A 15547-nucleotide genomic window follows, 5' to 3' on the forward strand; every position below is an offset into this window, starting at 1 on the left:
AAGTAGAGACACCTAGAAAAGTAGATTAAGATCAAATCACAATGAGTCTAAAAGGTCAGAATAAGGACTTTGAATTGTAAGGGTCTGATGATACATTAAGAGTCAGGTGACTTTAAGGGTTCAGTCAAAAATGACTTGAAGGTAGTAGGAAGAAGACCAAGATTGGAGGAGGCAGGGAAATTATTTTGGACCTGGTGGCCTAAAACTGTGCCCGTGGGCAGCACGAAACTTTCTTGCAGAATGAAACATGAGCGGCTGGAACAATATAAGACTGGTGAGGCATCAGAGTTAGAGATCATAGAATTGTCTGCAGCAAGGGTCCCCAACCTCTGGGGTCTAATGCCTGATGATCTGAAGTGGAGCTGATGTAATAATAATAGAAATAGAATGCACAATGAATGTAATTCACTTGAATCATCCCCAAACCATCCCCTACCCTCACCCATGGAAAAATTGTCTTCCACAAAACCAGTCCCTGGTGCCGAAAAGATTGGGGACCGCTGGTCTACAGTGATGTGATTGTCCAGGAAGAAAATACAGTCAGGCGAGATAGGAGAGCTATAGGGAGCAGCCACCTCTTGAGTTACTATTTCCCTAACCTCTTAGCCTGTCTTGATCACACAGCATCACCCTGTACTGTTACCCCCTCCCCCATGATTTACTCCCTCTGGATCCATGCCAGTGACTGCAGCAGGGCAGCCCCTTGCCCACCAGCTGCAAGTTTAGCTTTGAGACCTTACTCACATCCCACCCTCCACACCATGAACACTGACCTTTTCATTTCCTCCCAACAACTCCGTGCATGTGCCTGCTTCCACGCCTTCGTTTAATGTTGCCCTGGATAATCTGCCTTCCTCTTTCTCTCCTGCTTATCCCAATCTTACCATCCTTTGCAGTTCTCCTTGGATCTTTTCTCCCACCCTGAACACAGTGAGCGAGCCTTAGGCAAGTCATCTCACCTCCCCACGGATGAGGCTCTTAGATCCTGTACGTTGCTGTTTTGCTTTTATCTTAGGAATGTGGGATGGCACACACAGCTGTCTTTTTAAAAGTCAGCATCTCGAGGTAAGCCACAAACCAGTGGAGTGATGATCTTAGTCATAGTGATGGCACTGATGTTTGCCCTCCTTTTGAGGGACAGAAACATCACCCTGTCTACAGAGTAGGTAAATTTGATATTCTTTAACTCAGAACTGGGTGGACAAGCTTTATACATGATTGATGGCATTATTTAACAGTAGAAAGGCTTGTAGACTTCTAGAAAAGCTTAGAAATGGCTCTTGCTTGGTGAATAATGTGTTTTCCATGTTTCTTTTGTCTCAACTAGGTATTCTGTCGTTGGTTTTATTGACAAAAACAAAGACACTTTATTTCAAGATTTCAAGCGCCTCATGTATAACAGGTAGGATTAAAATTTTATTAATATTTATATTTAGCTTGCTGACATATATTACATAATATGTATGCACATGATTATTTCTGTGTGACAGTTTTAAGAGTTTTCTGGCAATTTGTATACTTCTGTTTGATCATACTTAGTGAAATCATCTGTTACTTTATGATGATAAAATCTGTAAACTTAGGGCAGGGACCCTGTTACTAATACAGTGTTCCTCAATTTCCCTTGGATTTCCTCGGTTTCTCTCTTTACTGTTGCCATCCTTCTTGTCCCTGCCATTGTACTCAGCAGTCTCCAGGCCAGGTCAGTGGTGATGGGAGGGTGTCAGGTAAGCTCTGGACCAGCCAAAAGCTTTACACACTCTGATTCCCACTACAGTGTCTTTGCCTCCAGCCGTGGGGCCACCCTAATAACAGAGTGGCTCTCACGTCAGTGGTGATCAGTGCAGAGTGGATAGAATCTTCTCACAACCCAAGAAAACGTGAAAAAGTCATGGAGAAATAAAGCCAAGCAAAGGACAGCAAATTCACATCTGGTACAGATTCTTTGGAAAGAAGGCTCATGAAGAAGAGAAGCTTCCTAGCCAACTGCTTCTTTTGGTTAAAGTGTCATTGCTCATGTATTAAGTCAGCTCAGCCCACTGGCCAGTAGGTCATCAAAGATATATGGAGCACCTCTGAGCCACACATTCCCCTGTGCTCTTGGGATTCAGCTGTTGAAAAACCTTGGACAAAGTCCCTGCCCTCCTGAGGTCTTTTATTCTAGTGGAGATGACAGTTAATGATAAAAGATGGAACTTTAAGCTAGTGTCAAGTGCTATGAAGAAAAACAAAGTTAGGTGAGAGATTGCGGGTATAGACCAAGAAGGGCCATGGAGGTGTTACAGGTAGTGTGGTGGGAAAAGGCTCCTTAAAAGAAGGGTCATTTGAACTGAGCCCAGAGTGAAGTGCGGGTGCAAACCATGAGTATGGGGGGCAGCATTCAAAGAGAGAGAAAGACTAGCTCACCAAGATGCTAAGGTGGAGACAAGCCTGGGTGTGTTGACCGCAGGAAGGTCAGTGTGGCTAAAATCAGTGAGGGGAGGGGAGAACAGTCAGGAATGACTGCAGAGAGGTCCACAGGCCCAGCTCATAGAGAGTCCATGAGCCAGGCACAACGGGAAGCCATTGGAATGGATGATATGATGTCTGTTCTAAAGAAAGCACTGGAAGCGCTGTGTAAAACCCAGATTGTGAAGGGCGGGAGTAAACCTGGGGAGACCAGGCAGGAGGCTGGTTTAGTGATCCAGGCTGAGACGGGGATGGTGGTGACAGAAATGGAAAATGGTCCAAGTGGGTGATATTTTGAAAGTAGAACCAACAAGATTTGCTGATGGATAGAATGTGTGATGGGGAAAAAAAACAGAAGTCAAAGACAAGGGGGATGGGATGCTTGGTTGTGGGAAAGACAGAGGAGGTGCTCATTTTGGGGGGAAATAAAGAGTACCGCTTCGAATATGTTTTGTGGGAGGTGTGTCCTGGACATCCATCCAAATAGGCAATTGTACGCGTGCATCTGAAACTCAAGAGTAAAGGCGGGAACAGAGAAATAAATTCATGGTGGCCCATCTGTTGATGGTACTAAAAGCCATTGTCCTGGTTGAGGTTATCTAGGGTGAGCATAGACAAAAAATAAGAGAGACAAGAGATTGGAGGATGAATCCCTGAGACACTCCACCATTTTGAGTCAAGCAGGGAAGGAGGAACTAGCAAAGGAAGCTGAGAGCATGCCTGTGAGTTAGGAAGGAAGCCAGGAATCCGGTGTCAGGGTGGCCAGGCCAAGGAAAAATGATCAACTGTGCCAAACACTGTCAAGAGCAGAGTAACGTGAGGAACAAGATTCACCGCTGGATTTGCTAACATGAAGGTCAGTACAACACTGACTTTACAGTGTCATGAAGACAGATGTCTCACAGAAGTGGGTCAAGAGAATACAGAAAATGAGAATGAGGCGACGGTGGGTTTCAACCGTTTTTTCCAAAAGGTTTTGCTATAAAGTGGTTCGTCTATGTGGATGAAGCCTCCAGGAGCAGAGATAGAGCCATCAACACTAGAAAGGCACAGAGGCGTGGGGGTCTGAGAGGGAATCCATGTAAGAACCAATCTGGGGAGGAGAGACTTTTCAGAGAGGAGTTTCAATAAGTGGTTTATCAGGTACGATGCACTCATTTTGAGGGAGAAACCAAAGAGTCTGGCATTGCTCTGTATAAAAAATGTCAAAAAGTCAAATTGGAAAAACGGCCTCAGTCGTCCAGGGGCAAAGTCAGGGCATGTTGCCCAGAGGAGGCAGTCGGGCTGTGTTCCAGGAGGCTGCACAGGGTGCCATTCGCTGTCTACAAGTGTGCTAAGGAGCTTTAGTCATGTCCGATTCTTTGCGACCCTATGGGCTGCAGCCCACCAGGCTCCTCTGTCCGTGGGATTTTCCAGGCAAGAGTGCTGGAGTGGGTTTTTGTGCCCCTCTCCAAAGGATCTTCAGGACCCAGGGATTGAACGTCTCCCTCATTGGCAGGCAGGTTGTTTACCACTAGCCCCACCCGGGAAGCCCAGAGGTTCAGCTCACCGAGAGCAGTGCCACCTTCTGGCGGTGGATTCTGGTAATCCCGGCTCACAGGACTAACACAGAAACAGAGCGAATGGACTTATTTCCAGCAATCAGACAGTCGTAAGGGTCTTGTGATATGAAACACTTGCATTGGTTTACCAGGCTCTTCTTCCCTATTGGAAACCTGTCTAGGAAATTAAATAGAACTCTAGTTTATTAATTGACAGTGAAAAATATCATCCAAAGGATGCTTAGTTGCTTGGTAAGCCTGGAATCAGAACAAAGGAACTTAGATAAGTCTAGTAATTAAAGACATTTCACAGCAGGGATGGTCTTGCCAAAGGTATAAAAACATAAAACAGTTGCAGCTTATTGTATATATTGCCATAGTAGGAAAGGTCTTGCTAGTGGGATGCAAAGTCTTGAAATAATTTTGATTAAAACTATCCTCTTAGTATTTAAATGGGCTGCCTTTGCCTCTGGATACTTTTTGATACTTCCATGGCTAAATGACCTCCGTAAATTTTAATCCTTTCTTTATATCTGTTTAAAGAGTGATCCTTGGATCTCTAGTTCTGGAGCGTATACATGCATGTATGCTTGCTCGTGTGTGTGTAAAGGGAAGGAGACAGGAAGCAGACAGGCGGCATGCCAGGTGCACAGGCCACTCTTCCCTCTCTCTCATTAGCCAGCTAAGTTCTGCCTTCTCTGTTACACATACTGAGTTTCTGGATAAATAAGCTTCCCCTTTAAGGAAAAAGCTCTTTTAAATATTTGAAAATTATGTTGACTTACCAACCTCAAAGTTCTTTCTCTTTGAAAACAATTGAACTTGTCTATTTTGATTCATTACACATCAATTCTACTGTTTGATGATAATAATAATAATAATAGGGACTTTCCTGGTGGCCCAGTGGCTAAGAATCCCTGCCCCCAATGCAGGAAGCCCAGTATGTTCCCTGGTCAGGGAACTAGATTCCACATGCTACAACAAAGAGCTGGCACAGCCAAATAAAGAAATAATAATAAACATCTTATTTCCTTCATTTCCAACTTTCACGCCACCCTTCATTCATTAGGTAGTGTCTAAACAAGGCCAAAAGTGAGCAGAGTGGAACTGGGGATAGAAACTGCATAGACCAAAGACAGTGACTTTCTGTCTTTGACATGCATCAGGATTTTCAAAGTGCACACACTCTACTTCCTGAAAATTCTATTAATATTCCTTTGGTGTTAGAAGGGCATTCAGGCACGATGGGCACCAAAAACTGAGAACCATTGCCTCAAGTTCTCTCTCTGCTAAAGATTGGAATGGTAAAGTTAAGGGAAAGCAATATACATTTATGTGGTCATTTTTATTGGCATGTTATCTTTGGAAAATTATGGAATAGGACTATAATGTAGTAAAACTGGGTCCATGAACCACAGATCATGCACTATTTTATAGCCGCATTTTGATGGCAGTTGGCACAGCTTGCTGGCAACGGTCAGGGTCAGGAATATTTCTCTGCCTTCATTCACAGCCTAGCCAGTCTTCACCTCACTGTTTATCTTCTTCGCTCTTGTCCTTTCTGGCAGTTTGCTACTAATGTTTAGAACCTCTATGTATAGAGGTTTACTAGATGTTTGGGGAACCAACTCAATTTTCTCAATGTTATGCCAGGGAAAGAAAAGTGGGCAAAATGATGACAGCAGTAAACACAATTAGCAGAAAAGATCCATGTTAAGTTATTTTTTTTTTTCTATTCTCAACCCCCAATTAAGAAAGAAAAAAGTCTGATGAGAGAAGTTTTCAGAAAACAAGCAACATTTTGAATTCCAATTACTTTAAAATCAAAAGCACCGAGTGTTCTGTTAGTTTCAGGTATACAGCAAAGTGAATCAGTTATATATATGCGTATATCTGCTCTTTTTTAGACTTTTTTTCCCTTATAGATCATTACAGAGCACTGAATAGAGTTTCCTGTGCTATACACAGTAGGTCCTTGTTAGTTATCTATGTTACAGATAGTAGTGTGTGAATGTCAATCCCAACATAACATTGTAAGTCACTATACTCCAATAAAAAGTAATTTTTAAAAAATCAAAAGCACCCATATGAAACAGGGAGAAAATCAGAGCCGAGACCACCGTACATGTTTATAAAAAGATCTCCACAGAGCCAAGTAAGGAATATATCACTTTTAGCCTGAAAACTGGCCTGAAGTTTAAGAATTGGATTGCAGCCATCTTAGTGTCACATCAATAAAATATTGGAGCTGCCAGCACTACCTATAAATGTGATCATAATTCAACTGCAGTAAAGGGGTTTATGAGAAGACGATGTAAAAGTGGTTATTTTCTGTTCCTATCTGTATTTTTTGAGAGACCTGGCTTTTTGTGATGTATACCGTATGCATGTTTGTGTCAATTAAAAGCTACTCTCTTGAGACGCAGAGAGAGCAGACGTGTGGGCCCATCAGGGGAAGGAGAAGGTGGAATGAATGGACAGAGTGGCACTGACATACACTACCGTGTGTATAAAATAGCTGGCTGGCAGGAAGCTGCTGCGTGACACAGCGGGCTCAGCTTGGTGCTCTGTGATGACCAAAGGGGTGCGATGGGGCTGGGGTGGAAGGGAAGTGTAAGAGCAGGGGATATCTGTATACATATAGCTGATTCACTTTGTTGTACAGCAGAAACTAACACATTATTGCAAAACAATTATACTCCAGTTTTTTAAAAAATGCTTTCCCTTTCCTGATTTCTGACACGACCTTGAAGATCATTTTCCTGTTTATGATGTGTTCTCATTCTTGTAAGAATCACCAAAACCATTTGATTTTAGGTATATGGTATAGAGCTGTGTAAACCATCAGAATATCCTACGTAATAGTAACAACGCAATCATTTAAAGAAATTTAAAGAACTTTTCGAAGGTGGCGTGATTTAGACACATCTTCTCATTTTGTGGTGTGGTATCTGCCATTATACTCTCAGCCTGATTTTCCAGGTGAAATCATTCTTTCAATCAGGCCTAGTGAGTTGCGTCTGCAGTGCAATTGTGGCTCCCAGGATACAGTTCAGCAGGAATGCTTAGCAATTCTTAATCCACTTATTTGAATGTAACGTTCAAGCCACTCTTTCTGTGCTTCTCAGTTCAAATCCTGTGCTGAAGAATATGTGGCCTGAAGGCAAACTGAGCATTACCGAGGTGACCAAGAGACCACTGACTGCTGCCACCTTATTTAAGAATTCTATGATTGCTCTGGTAGACAACCTTGCATCAAAGGTAATTACTTTCATTTTAAAATACCCGTTTTATTTCATGGATTCTCTCTTGACATATGTTAATGAGAAAGGTATGTATAGTATTTGCTTTTTAGGTAACTATAGTAAATCAAATTGAAGAACATGTATTTTAAATGAATGTTATAGTAATTCTTAATACTGTTTTGTTTGTTTTTTACCATGGCCTGGTGAAACAGTTGTTTGTGTCCCAGATGAATGATCTTAAATTTAGGCCTTTTATATTGTTGTCATCAATGGGAAAGTCTTATATGTGATCTTAAAAAAATAAAAACAGTATACTACAGGTATAGTATGTGCCTGATAAAAGAAATTTTAGCCCTGTGCTGAAGACAAGGCCTGGCTTTAAAAAAAAAAAAATCTTGAGTTAAATTGTCACGTACCATCCTTATGTTGTATCTGAATACAAATTACAGATAGAGCTTTAAGAGGAAGTTTAGTATTTAAGTGTTGCCCTTAGGCTGTTTTAATAGTTGAAATGAAAAGATGTACTATGGGCAGTCGTTTCTGCTTTTTATTGTTCCTTTGAGGCCTCATACTGTTTGATAACTTTAGTCTGAGGTTTTTTTCCCCTTGAAGAACAGATTTCTACTCTTAACTGCTGCTGTTGACGAGTTTGATAAATTAGGCAGCATTCTGGGGCTCATTATTTTTAGTTCCTTCATTTTTATCTTTCTCTCCTGGTGTTTTTCCAGTGTATTTTTTGTTCTTCATTTTTATCTTTTTTTTTTTCTTTAATCAACTTCCTCTCTAAAAATTTAAATCTATATTATTTTTGGTTACTTCACTGTGGATAAATTAGGCAAATGCCATAAGAATACATCTCTTCAGTAGCTTTCTGTTCTTTTCGTCAGGATTCTTTGACCTCAGGTGACAACAAATAAGAACAGTGTGTTGGCTTGTATAATCAAACCTCCAGAAAGGCAGAGAGGGTTAAGGCTACCAGGGCTGTAGACTTGAATACCCTTAAGACCCCTCCTCTTGTCCCTCAGCTTTTCTCTGCAAGTCAGCTTCAACCTGCATCATCCAGCAAGAAAAAACCTAGAAGAAAGGCATGGGACACGAGAAAGAGAGTCGCACGCCGAATTTTATAGAATGTACTTTATGAAACACATTCCTTGTAATATATTGTTTGTAAAATATGTTCAAGTTAATTAGAAAAGAATCATTTTTATTTTCACTATTTGGTAGTTAAATGAACATTTATGTATTTGTGGCTGTGCTGGGTCTTTATTGCAGCATGCAGATGCTCTTCGTTGTGGCATGCAGGCTTTCCCTAGTTGCAGCACAGAGGGGCTTCTCTTGCTCTGGAGCTGCAGGCTCTGGGGCACATGGGCTTCAGGAGTTACGGTGCACGGGCTCAGCAGGTGCAGCTCATGGGCTCTAGAGTGCAGGCTCAGCAGTCACAGTGCATAGGCTTTGCTGCCCTGTAGCATGTGGGATCTGAGTTCCTTGACCGCGTATCAAACCCATGTCCCCTGCACTGGAAGCCAGACTCCTAAGCACTGGACCACTAGGGAAGTCCCAGTGTTACATTTTTTAAATAAAAATTCTAGGACCATTTATCATTTCTGTATGGAGAATTGCATTCAGCTGCTAAACAAATAAACCCCACCCCACCCCCAAATTAGTGGATTAAACAGAAGAGACATTTAGTTCTGTCTGTGTAAATGAAGTGCTGAAGAAGGTATCCCAGCTCTAAGGCTGTTAGAGATCCAGGTTCCTTCTGTCTTTCTGCTCTACTATCTTAATGCTTGGCATCTGTCCTCCTGGTCCAAGATGGCAGCTGGAGCTTCTTCCTTTTTAAAGAGACTTCCTGGAAGCCTCATACAGTACTTTAGCTCCATCTCATTTGGTGTGCTTAGTTGCCAGGGAAGCTGGGAAGTGCCTTTCATTCTGGTTAGCATTGCTCCCAGCTAGAAGTAAGTATTCCGTTTCAAAGTAGGAAAAATGTACTGTATATGAGGTAGGCAACTAGCCTAGCAGTCTCTGCTACAGCTCCCCACTCTCTGTGTGTATAGTGGTAGGGAATGAGAAAGGGAGCAGGGACAAGCCAAAGAATAGAGACAACCCGTCAGTCCAGAAAGCCAGTAAACCATAAAATTCATGTGACTCACGCTATTGCTGTGTTCATGTTACTGCCGTGGTCTGGAACTTAACCTGCAATAAGACCAAGGTTTTGCTGTGTTGTTCATAGGAGTTATTATAGCTAATTAATACTCTGCAGAAAGATTAAGAACAAAAAGGTAGATAAAGACATATCAAGCCCCTCCCCCAAGAAAACTGGTGAAGGCAATATTAATGTGAGAGAACATAAAATTTAAGGGGGAAATCTATTAAATACAGATAGACTAGTAATAATAAAAAGAAAATACTCAATAAAGCCATTTTGAACTAGGTACCTAACAATACAGCCATGATGGTACTTAAATTCTAAAAAGCAAAAAAAAAGAAGATGATGACCCTGAAAAATGTAAAAGGCAAAAAAGGCAAAATTGGCAAGTTCACAATTCTAGAGGGAGATATTAAACCACCTCTACCAAAAACTGATAGATCAAGCAAAAACCTTAGCAAGAGTGAAGAAGCTTTGAAAACCAAATTTAAACTTTAATCAAAAGATCTCTGTACCCAAGGGATAGGAAATACATATTCCTTTCAAGTATACATAGAACATTTTTAAGAAATGACCATAAGCTAGAGCACAAAAGAAGTCTCACTGTTTTAACAAATATATATACAGATGTATTCTCCATCCTCACAACAAGTAAAATAAAAACCAGCCTTTAAACAGTTTTTTTTTTTTATATGCTTGGGAACTTTAAAAAAGTGTTCTCCTAAATAACTCACAGGTTGAAGAAGAAATCTGAATGGAAACTACAAAGTATGTGAAACTGCGTGACAAAGAATTTATCAGAATCAGTAGAATACTCCTAAAGTGGCCCACTTGTTATGCCTTTATTAAAAACAAACAAAGAAAAAGAAGATCAAAAGTAAATGACATAAGATACAATTCAAGAAGTCAGTAAAGGGAATCCAAGGAAAATCTAAAGAAAGTGAGAAAATAATTTTTAAATAGCAAAAACTAAAAGTAATAGATCAAAAAATTAATTAGACCTTTAAAAAATTGATTTTAAAGAGAGAAAACAATATTCAGAATGAAAATAGGTTACAACCTCTATATTACAGAGATTTTTTAAAGCATCAGAGTTAAAAAAAAAAGAGTAAAAAAAAATAAAGCATCAGAGTATTACAAACAGCTATATGCCAATGAATCTTCAAAATTAGTTTTCTAATAATAGAATGTGTGTGTGTGCTCAGTCGTGTCCAACTCTTTGCAGCCCCATGTACTGTAGCCTGCCAGGCTCCTCTGCCCATAGAATTTTCTAGGCAAGAATACTGGGGTGGGGTGCCACTTCCAACTCCAAGGGGTCTTCCCAACTCAGAGATTGAACGCGAATCTCTTGTGTTTCCTGCATCGGCAGGAGGATTCTTTACTAGCACGACCTGGGAAGCACTAGTTTTCTAGAATAATGTTATCAAAATTCACTCAAGAAGAAATAGAAACCCTGAATGAATCAGTAACCTTAGAGATTCTGAATCACTAATCAGAAGTCTGCCTTCTTCCAACTCTGCCAAGAACTTCAGGCCCAGATGGTTTTATAGATAAGTTTTATAAATCCTTCAAGGAGCCAGTAATTCCTATCATACATACATGGTTTTGGAGGATGGGAAGAAGAGAAGCCACTACCCGATTTATTTTATGAGATTACTATGACCTTAGTACAAGGTTAACAGTAAAAAAATGAAATTAGAGGTGAGTTTCACCTAGGAACATAAACATGAAGATTTTTAAAATACATGTGAGTAATGCATTTGATGGGAGAAGGCGATGGCACCCCACTCCAGTACTGTTGCCTGGAAAATCCCATGGATGGAGGAGCCTGGTAGGCTGCAGTCCATGGGGTCGCTAAGAGTCGGGCACGACTGAGCGACTTCACTTTCACTTTTCACTTTCATGCATTGGAGAAGGAAATGGCAACCCACTCCAGTGTTCTTGCCTGGAGAATCCCAGGGACGGGGGAGCCTGGTGAGCTGCCGTCTATGGGGGTCGAACAGAGTTAGACAACGACTGAAGCGCCTTAGCAGCAGCAGCAGCAATGCATTTGATGGCAATAGGGTAAACAAAGTGGCCTTTAATACCAACTGAAAACAACCAGAAAGTTAGGTAAATTATAAAAAACCAACTTCCTGAATACAGTCATGAACTAACAAGAAAGCAAGGAATGTGTAGGCCGGGTGCCGAGGGAAGGCAGAAATTAACTGAGTGAAGGGAAAGTGAGGAGAGCACCATGCCACTTTCACCCTGTGGGCAGTTGTTGAAGTGGGTACCTTTGAGTGCGGGTACCTTTGAGTGCGGGTACCTTTGAGTATAGGTGTCCAAGACTGGGTCCTTGAAGGGAAGCCCAGGGTCTGCTCAGAGTAGGGTGACTCATACGGGATTACAAACCACGTGCACACTCACAAGTATGTATACACCAGCTGCACGATGCTAGGTCTCTAGAGGGTTGCCTCCTCTAAGGGCTAGCTCCGGAAATAATCCCTTACTGTCGGGAAGGAAAACTGCCTTGGAGTTTGGCACTGAGCCAAGTGGGGTGAGTGAACCTCCCTTGAGAATTAATAATCATAAGCCGCTTTGATGAGATTTGCAGTCCAAACTCATACCTAGGTGGCCTGAAAAGACTGAAGCCAACAATTTAAAGTGGTCCATCCAGGTCTGGTATTACCCCTGGGCATCTGATGAGAGCAGAGAGGAAACCACCTTCATACCAGACCTTAAAGAAATAGAACTTCCACAGATGGTGTTCTAGGGAAAAAAAGCAGTTCATAGTAAAGGACGACCACACATATAAAGAAGCAAGACAGGACACAAGGGAGGTGAGACTAAACCGTAGCCTCATGAAAATGTCTTATATGGAATTATCAGAAAGACTCCCAGAATGCTTAATGCGTTTCAAGAAATGAAAGTCCTAAAAATACGAGAACTAGTAGTTAAGAGCAAGTGACTAGGTAACTGATAGAAATAAAAGCTAAATAATTAAAATGTAAAATTCAGTGGATAGATTTAACATTGGTTAAGACAAAGCTGAAGAGAGAATAGGGAAATGAAAGACAGAATCAAAGAAATTATCCAGAATTTCACTTCGTCCAAGAAATGAAACTTATAAAAGACATATTAAGAAACATGGAAGATAAAATGAAAAGGTCTGATGTGCATGGAGAGGAGAGAATGGGCAGAGCGATTTTTGAAGAAAAAGAAAAAGAATTTCCAGAATGATGAAAGAGATAGTCAGGAAGTCCAGTGTATCCCAAGTTAGAAAAATTAAAAGAAATCTGCCCCCAATCCTCTAGTGAAACCCCAGAATATCAAAGACAAAGAAAATACCTTAAAAGCAGATTAGCTTTGAAGGAGTAACAGGCCTAGAGAAAATAAATCAAAATTCTATACTGAGAGAATTTATTTTTCATGAACAACAAAGAATCTTTCTGAAAAAATAAAAACAGAGTTAGAACCACACTAAAGGAAATTCAGTGGGAACTTGAATAGAATTTATATCCTACTGTTGTGTGAAAATTATATAAATCTTGTTGTTCAGTTGCTCAGTTGTGTCCAACTCTTTGTGACCCCAGGGGCTGCAGCACGCCAGCCTTCCCTGTCCTCCACATCTCCCAGAGCCTGCTCAAACTCTTGTCCATTGAGTCAGTCCTCTGTCATCCCCTTCTCCTGTCTTCAGTCTTTCCCAGAATCAGGGTCTTTTTCAATGAGTTGGCTCTTCACATCAGTGGCCAAAGTACTGGAACTTCAGCATCAGTCTTTCCAATGAATAATCATCAATAGGTTGATTTCCTTAAGGATTGACTGGTTTGATCTCCTTGCAGTCCAAGGGACTCTCAAGAATTTTCTCCAACACCACAGTTTGAAGGCATCAGTTCTTTGGTGCTCAACCTTCTTTATGGTGCAACTCTCACATCCATACAGGACTACTGGAAAAACCATAGTATAAATCTTAATTATGTAGAATTGGTTCATAATGCTTTTCAGGTCTACTATGTTCTTCTACTACTCTGTACATTCATTCTATTAATTTCTGAGAGTTTGATATTGAAACTGCAACTGAAAATCTTAATTTATCTACTTAAAAAATTGTAATATAAAGTGGAACTATATGTATGTAAATATATTTCCATACATATATATGGAAATATATATGTAACTTTATTCTGTATTTTCCAAGTCTCCTATAAATGTGTTATCATAGTTTTATAATTTAAAAAATAAAATAGATACAAAGCAAAGAAAAAGGAAATGCTAAAGGATATATATCAGGTAGGAGGATGTCTGATTACTAAATGAAAGTCTGAAATGCAAAATGAAGAGCAAAGAAATTGGTGAATATGTAGATGCATATAAATCAACTGACTCTATAAAATAATATTATATTGGATTTAAAATGCAGGTTAGAATTAAATAGCACAATAGCATATAAACTGGAAGGGTGAGTTATTATATTTCAAGTGTTTAAGGTCCTTGGTTGTTCAGGAAAAGGATAAATGTATTGATTAGCTTATAACTCTCATGAGTTATAAGTACATGTAAAATTTTCTAGTGTAGTCATTAAAGTAATAGAAATGAGTTTTTAACTTACAAGCTAGTAGTTGGGGGTAGGGGAAGTCAGAATGAGAAAAGAATCATCAGTCCTAAAAAACATAGCAAAGAGGAGACAGAGTAACATAGGAAAACTGGGACAAATTAAGATGTTAGAGAAAAATCCAAATATATTAATAAGTACAGTGAATGTAAATGGAACAAAATTGTCAAATCAAATTAAAGAAAAGGAATACAGACACATTAGAAAAAGCAGAGGAACCAGAGTTCAAATTGCCAACATCTGTTGGATCATAGAAAAAGCAAGAGAATTTCAGAGAAACATCTGCCTCTTCACTGACTACACTAGATCACAACAAACTGTGGAAAATTCTGAAAGAGATGGGAATACCAGACCACCTTACCTGCCTCCTGAGAAACCTGTATGCAGGTAAAGAAGCAACAGTTAGAACCAGACATGCAACAACAGACTGGTTCAAAATTGGGAAAAGAGTACATCAAGGCTATATATTGTCACCCTGCTTATTTAACTTATATGCAGAGCACATCATGTGAAATGCTGGGCTGAAGCTGGAATCAAGATTGCTGGGAGAAATCAGTAACCTCAGATACACAGATGACATCACTCTTATGGCAGAAGTGAAGAAGAACTAAAGAGCCTCTTGATGGAGGTGAATGAGGACAGTGAAAAGGTTGGCTTAAAACTCAGCATTCAAAAAACTAAGATCGTGGCCTCCAGTCCCATCACTTTATGGCAAATAGATGGGGAAACAGTGACAGACTTTATTTTCTTGGGTTCCAGAATCACTGCAGATATGACTACAGCCACGAAATTAAAAGATGCTTGCTCCTTGGAAGAAAAGCTGTGACAAACCTAGACAGCATTATTAAAAAGCAGAGACATTACTTTGTCAACAAAGGTCCATATAGTCAAAGCTATGGTTTTTCCAGTAATCATGTATGGCTGTGAGAGTTGGACTATAAAGAAGGCTGAACGCCAAAGAATTGATGCTTATGAGCTGTGGTGTTGGAGAAGACTCTTGAGAGTCTCTTGGATAACAAGGAGATCAAACAAGTCAATCCTAGGGGAAATCAATCCTGAGAAGGACTGATGCTGAAGCTGAAGCTCCAGTACTTTGGCTACCTGATGTGAAGAACTGACTCGTTAGAAAAGACCCTGATGCTGGGAAAGATTGAAGACAGAAGGAGAAGGGGATGACAGAGGATGAGATGGTTGGATGGCATCACTGTCTCAATGGACAGGAGTTTGAGCAATCTCAGGGAGATGGTGAAGAACAGGGAAGCCTGGCGTGCTGCAGTCTATGGGGTCACAAAGAGTCAGACACGACTCAGCGACTGAACAACAACAGATACATTGCCGCTTATTAATGACATCTAATCCTAACAGAAAAGTTGAAAGTTTATGTTTTAAAAGATGTATCAGGCAAATTCTGACATTCCGAAATTACCTTAATCAAATTTCAGGACCTACAGGGGCTTAGCAGTGAGCTGTCTGCCTTCCCTGGAAGTGCCAACCTGTTTTCCATTCAGCTTATAACTCCCGAGTTTAACTCTTCAGGATTCCAGACCAGAGTTGAGTCCTGTGTCTGAGGACT

General features: G+C 40.5%; 1 protein-coding gene across 1 annotated transcript in view; it reads left to right on the forward strand.

The window, feature by feature from the left end:
- Window positions 1-15547, forward strand: part of MYO1D (myosin ID) — a 356856-nt gene that overhangs the window by 138231 nt on the left and 203078 nt on the right. Inside the window, exons 13-14 of the mRNA XM_027519558.1 lie at window positions 1328-1402; window positions 7118-7250. Of these exons, the coding sequence (XP_027375359.1) occupies window positions 1328-1402; window positions 7118-7250 (208 nt within the window). The remainder of the gene's footprint in view (window positions 1-1327; window positions 1403-7117; window positions 7251-15547) is intronic.

This window comes from Bos indicus x Bos taurus, chromosome 19, assembly GCF_003369695.1.
Source record: "Bos indicus x Bos taurus breed Angus x Brahman F1 hybrid chromosome 19, Bos_hybrid_MaternalHap_v2.0, whole genome shotgun sequence".
In the NCBI taxonomy this organism is placed as follows: domain Eukaryota; kingdom Metazoa; phylum Chordata; class Mammalia; order Artiodactyla; family Bovidae; genus Bos; species Bos indicus x Bos taurus.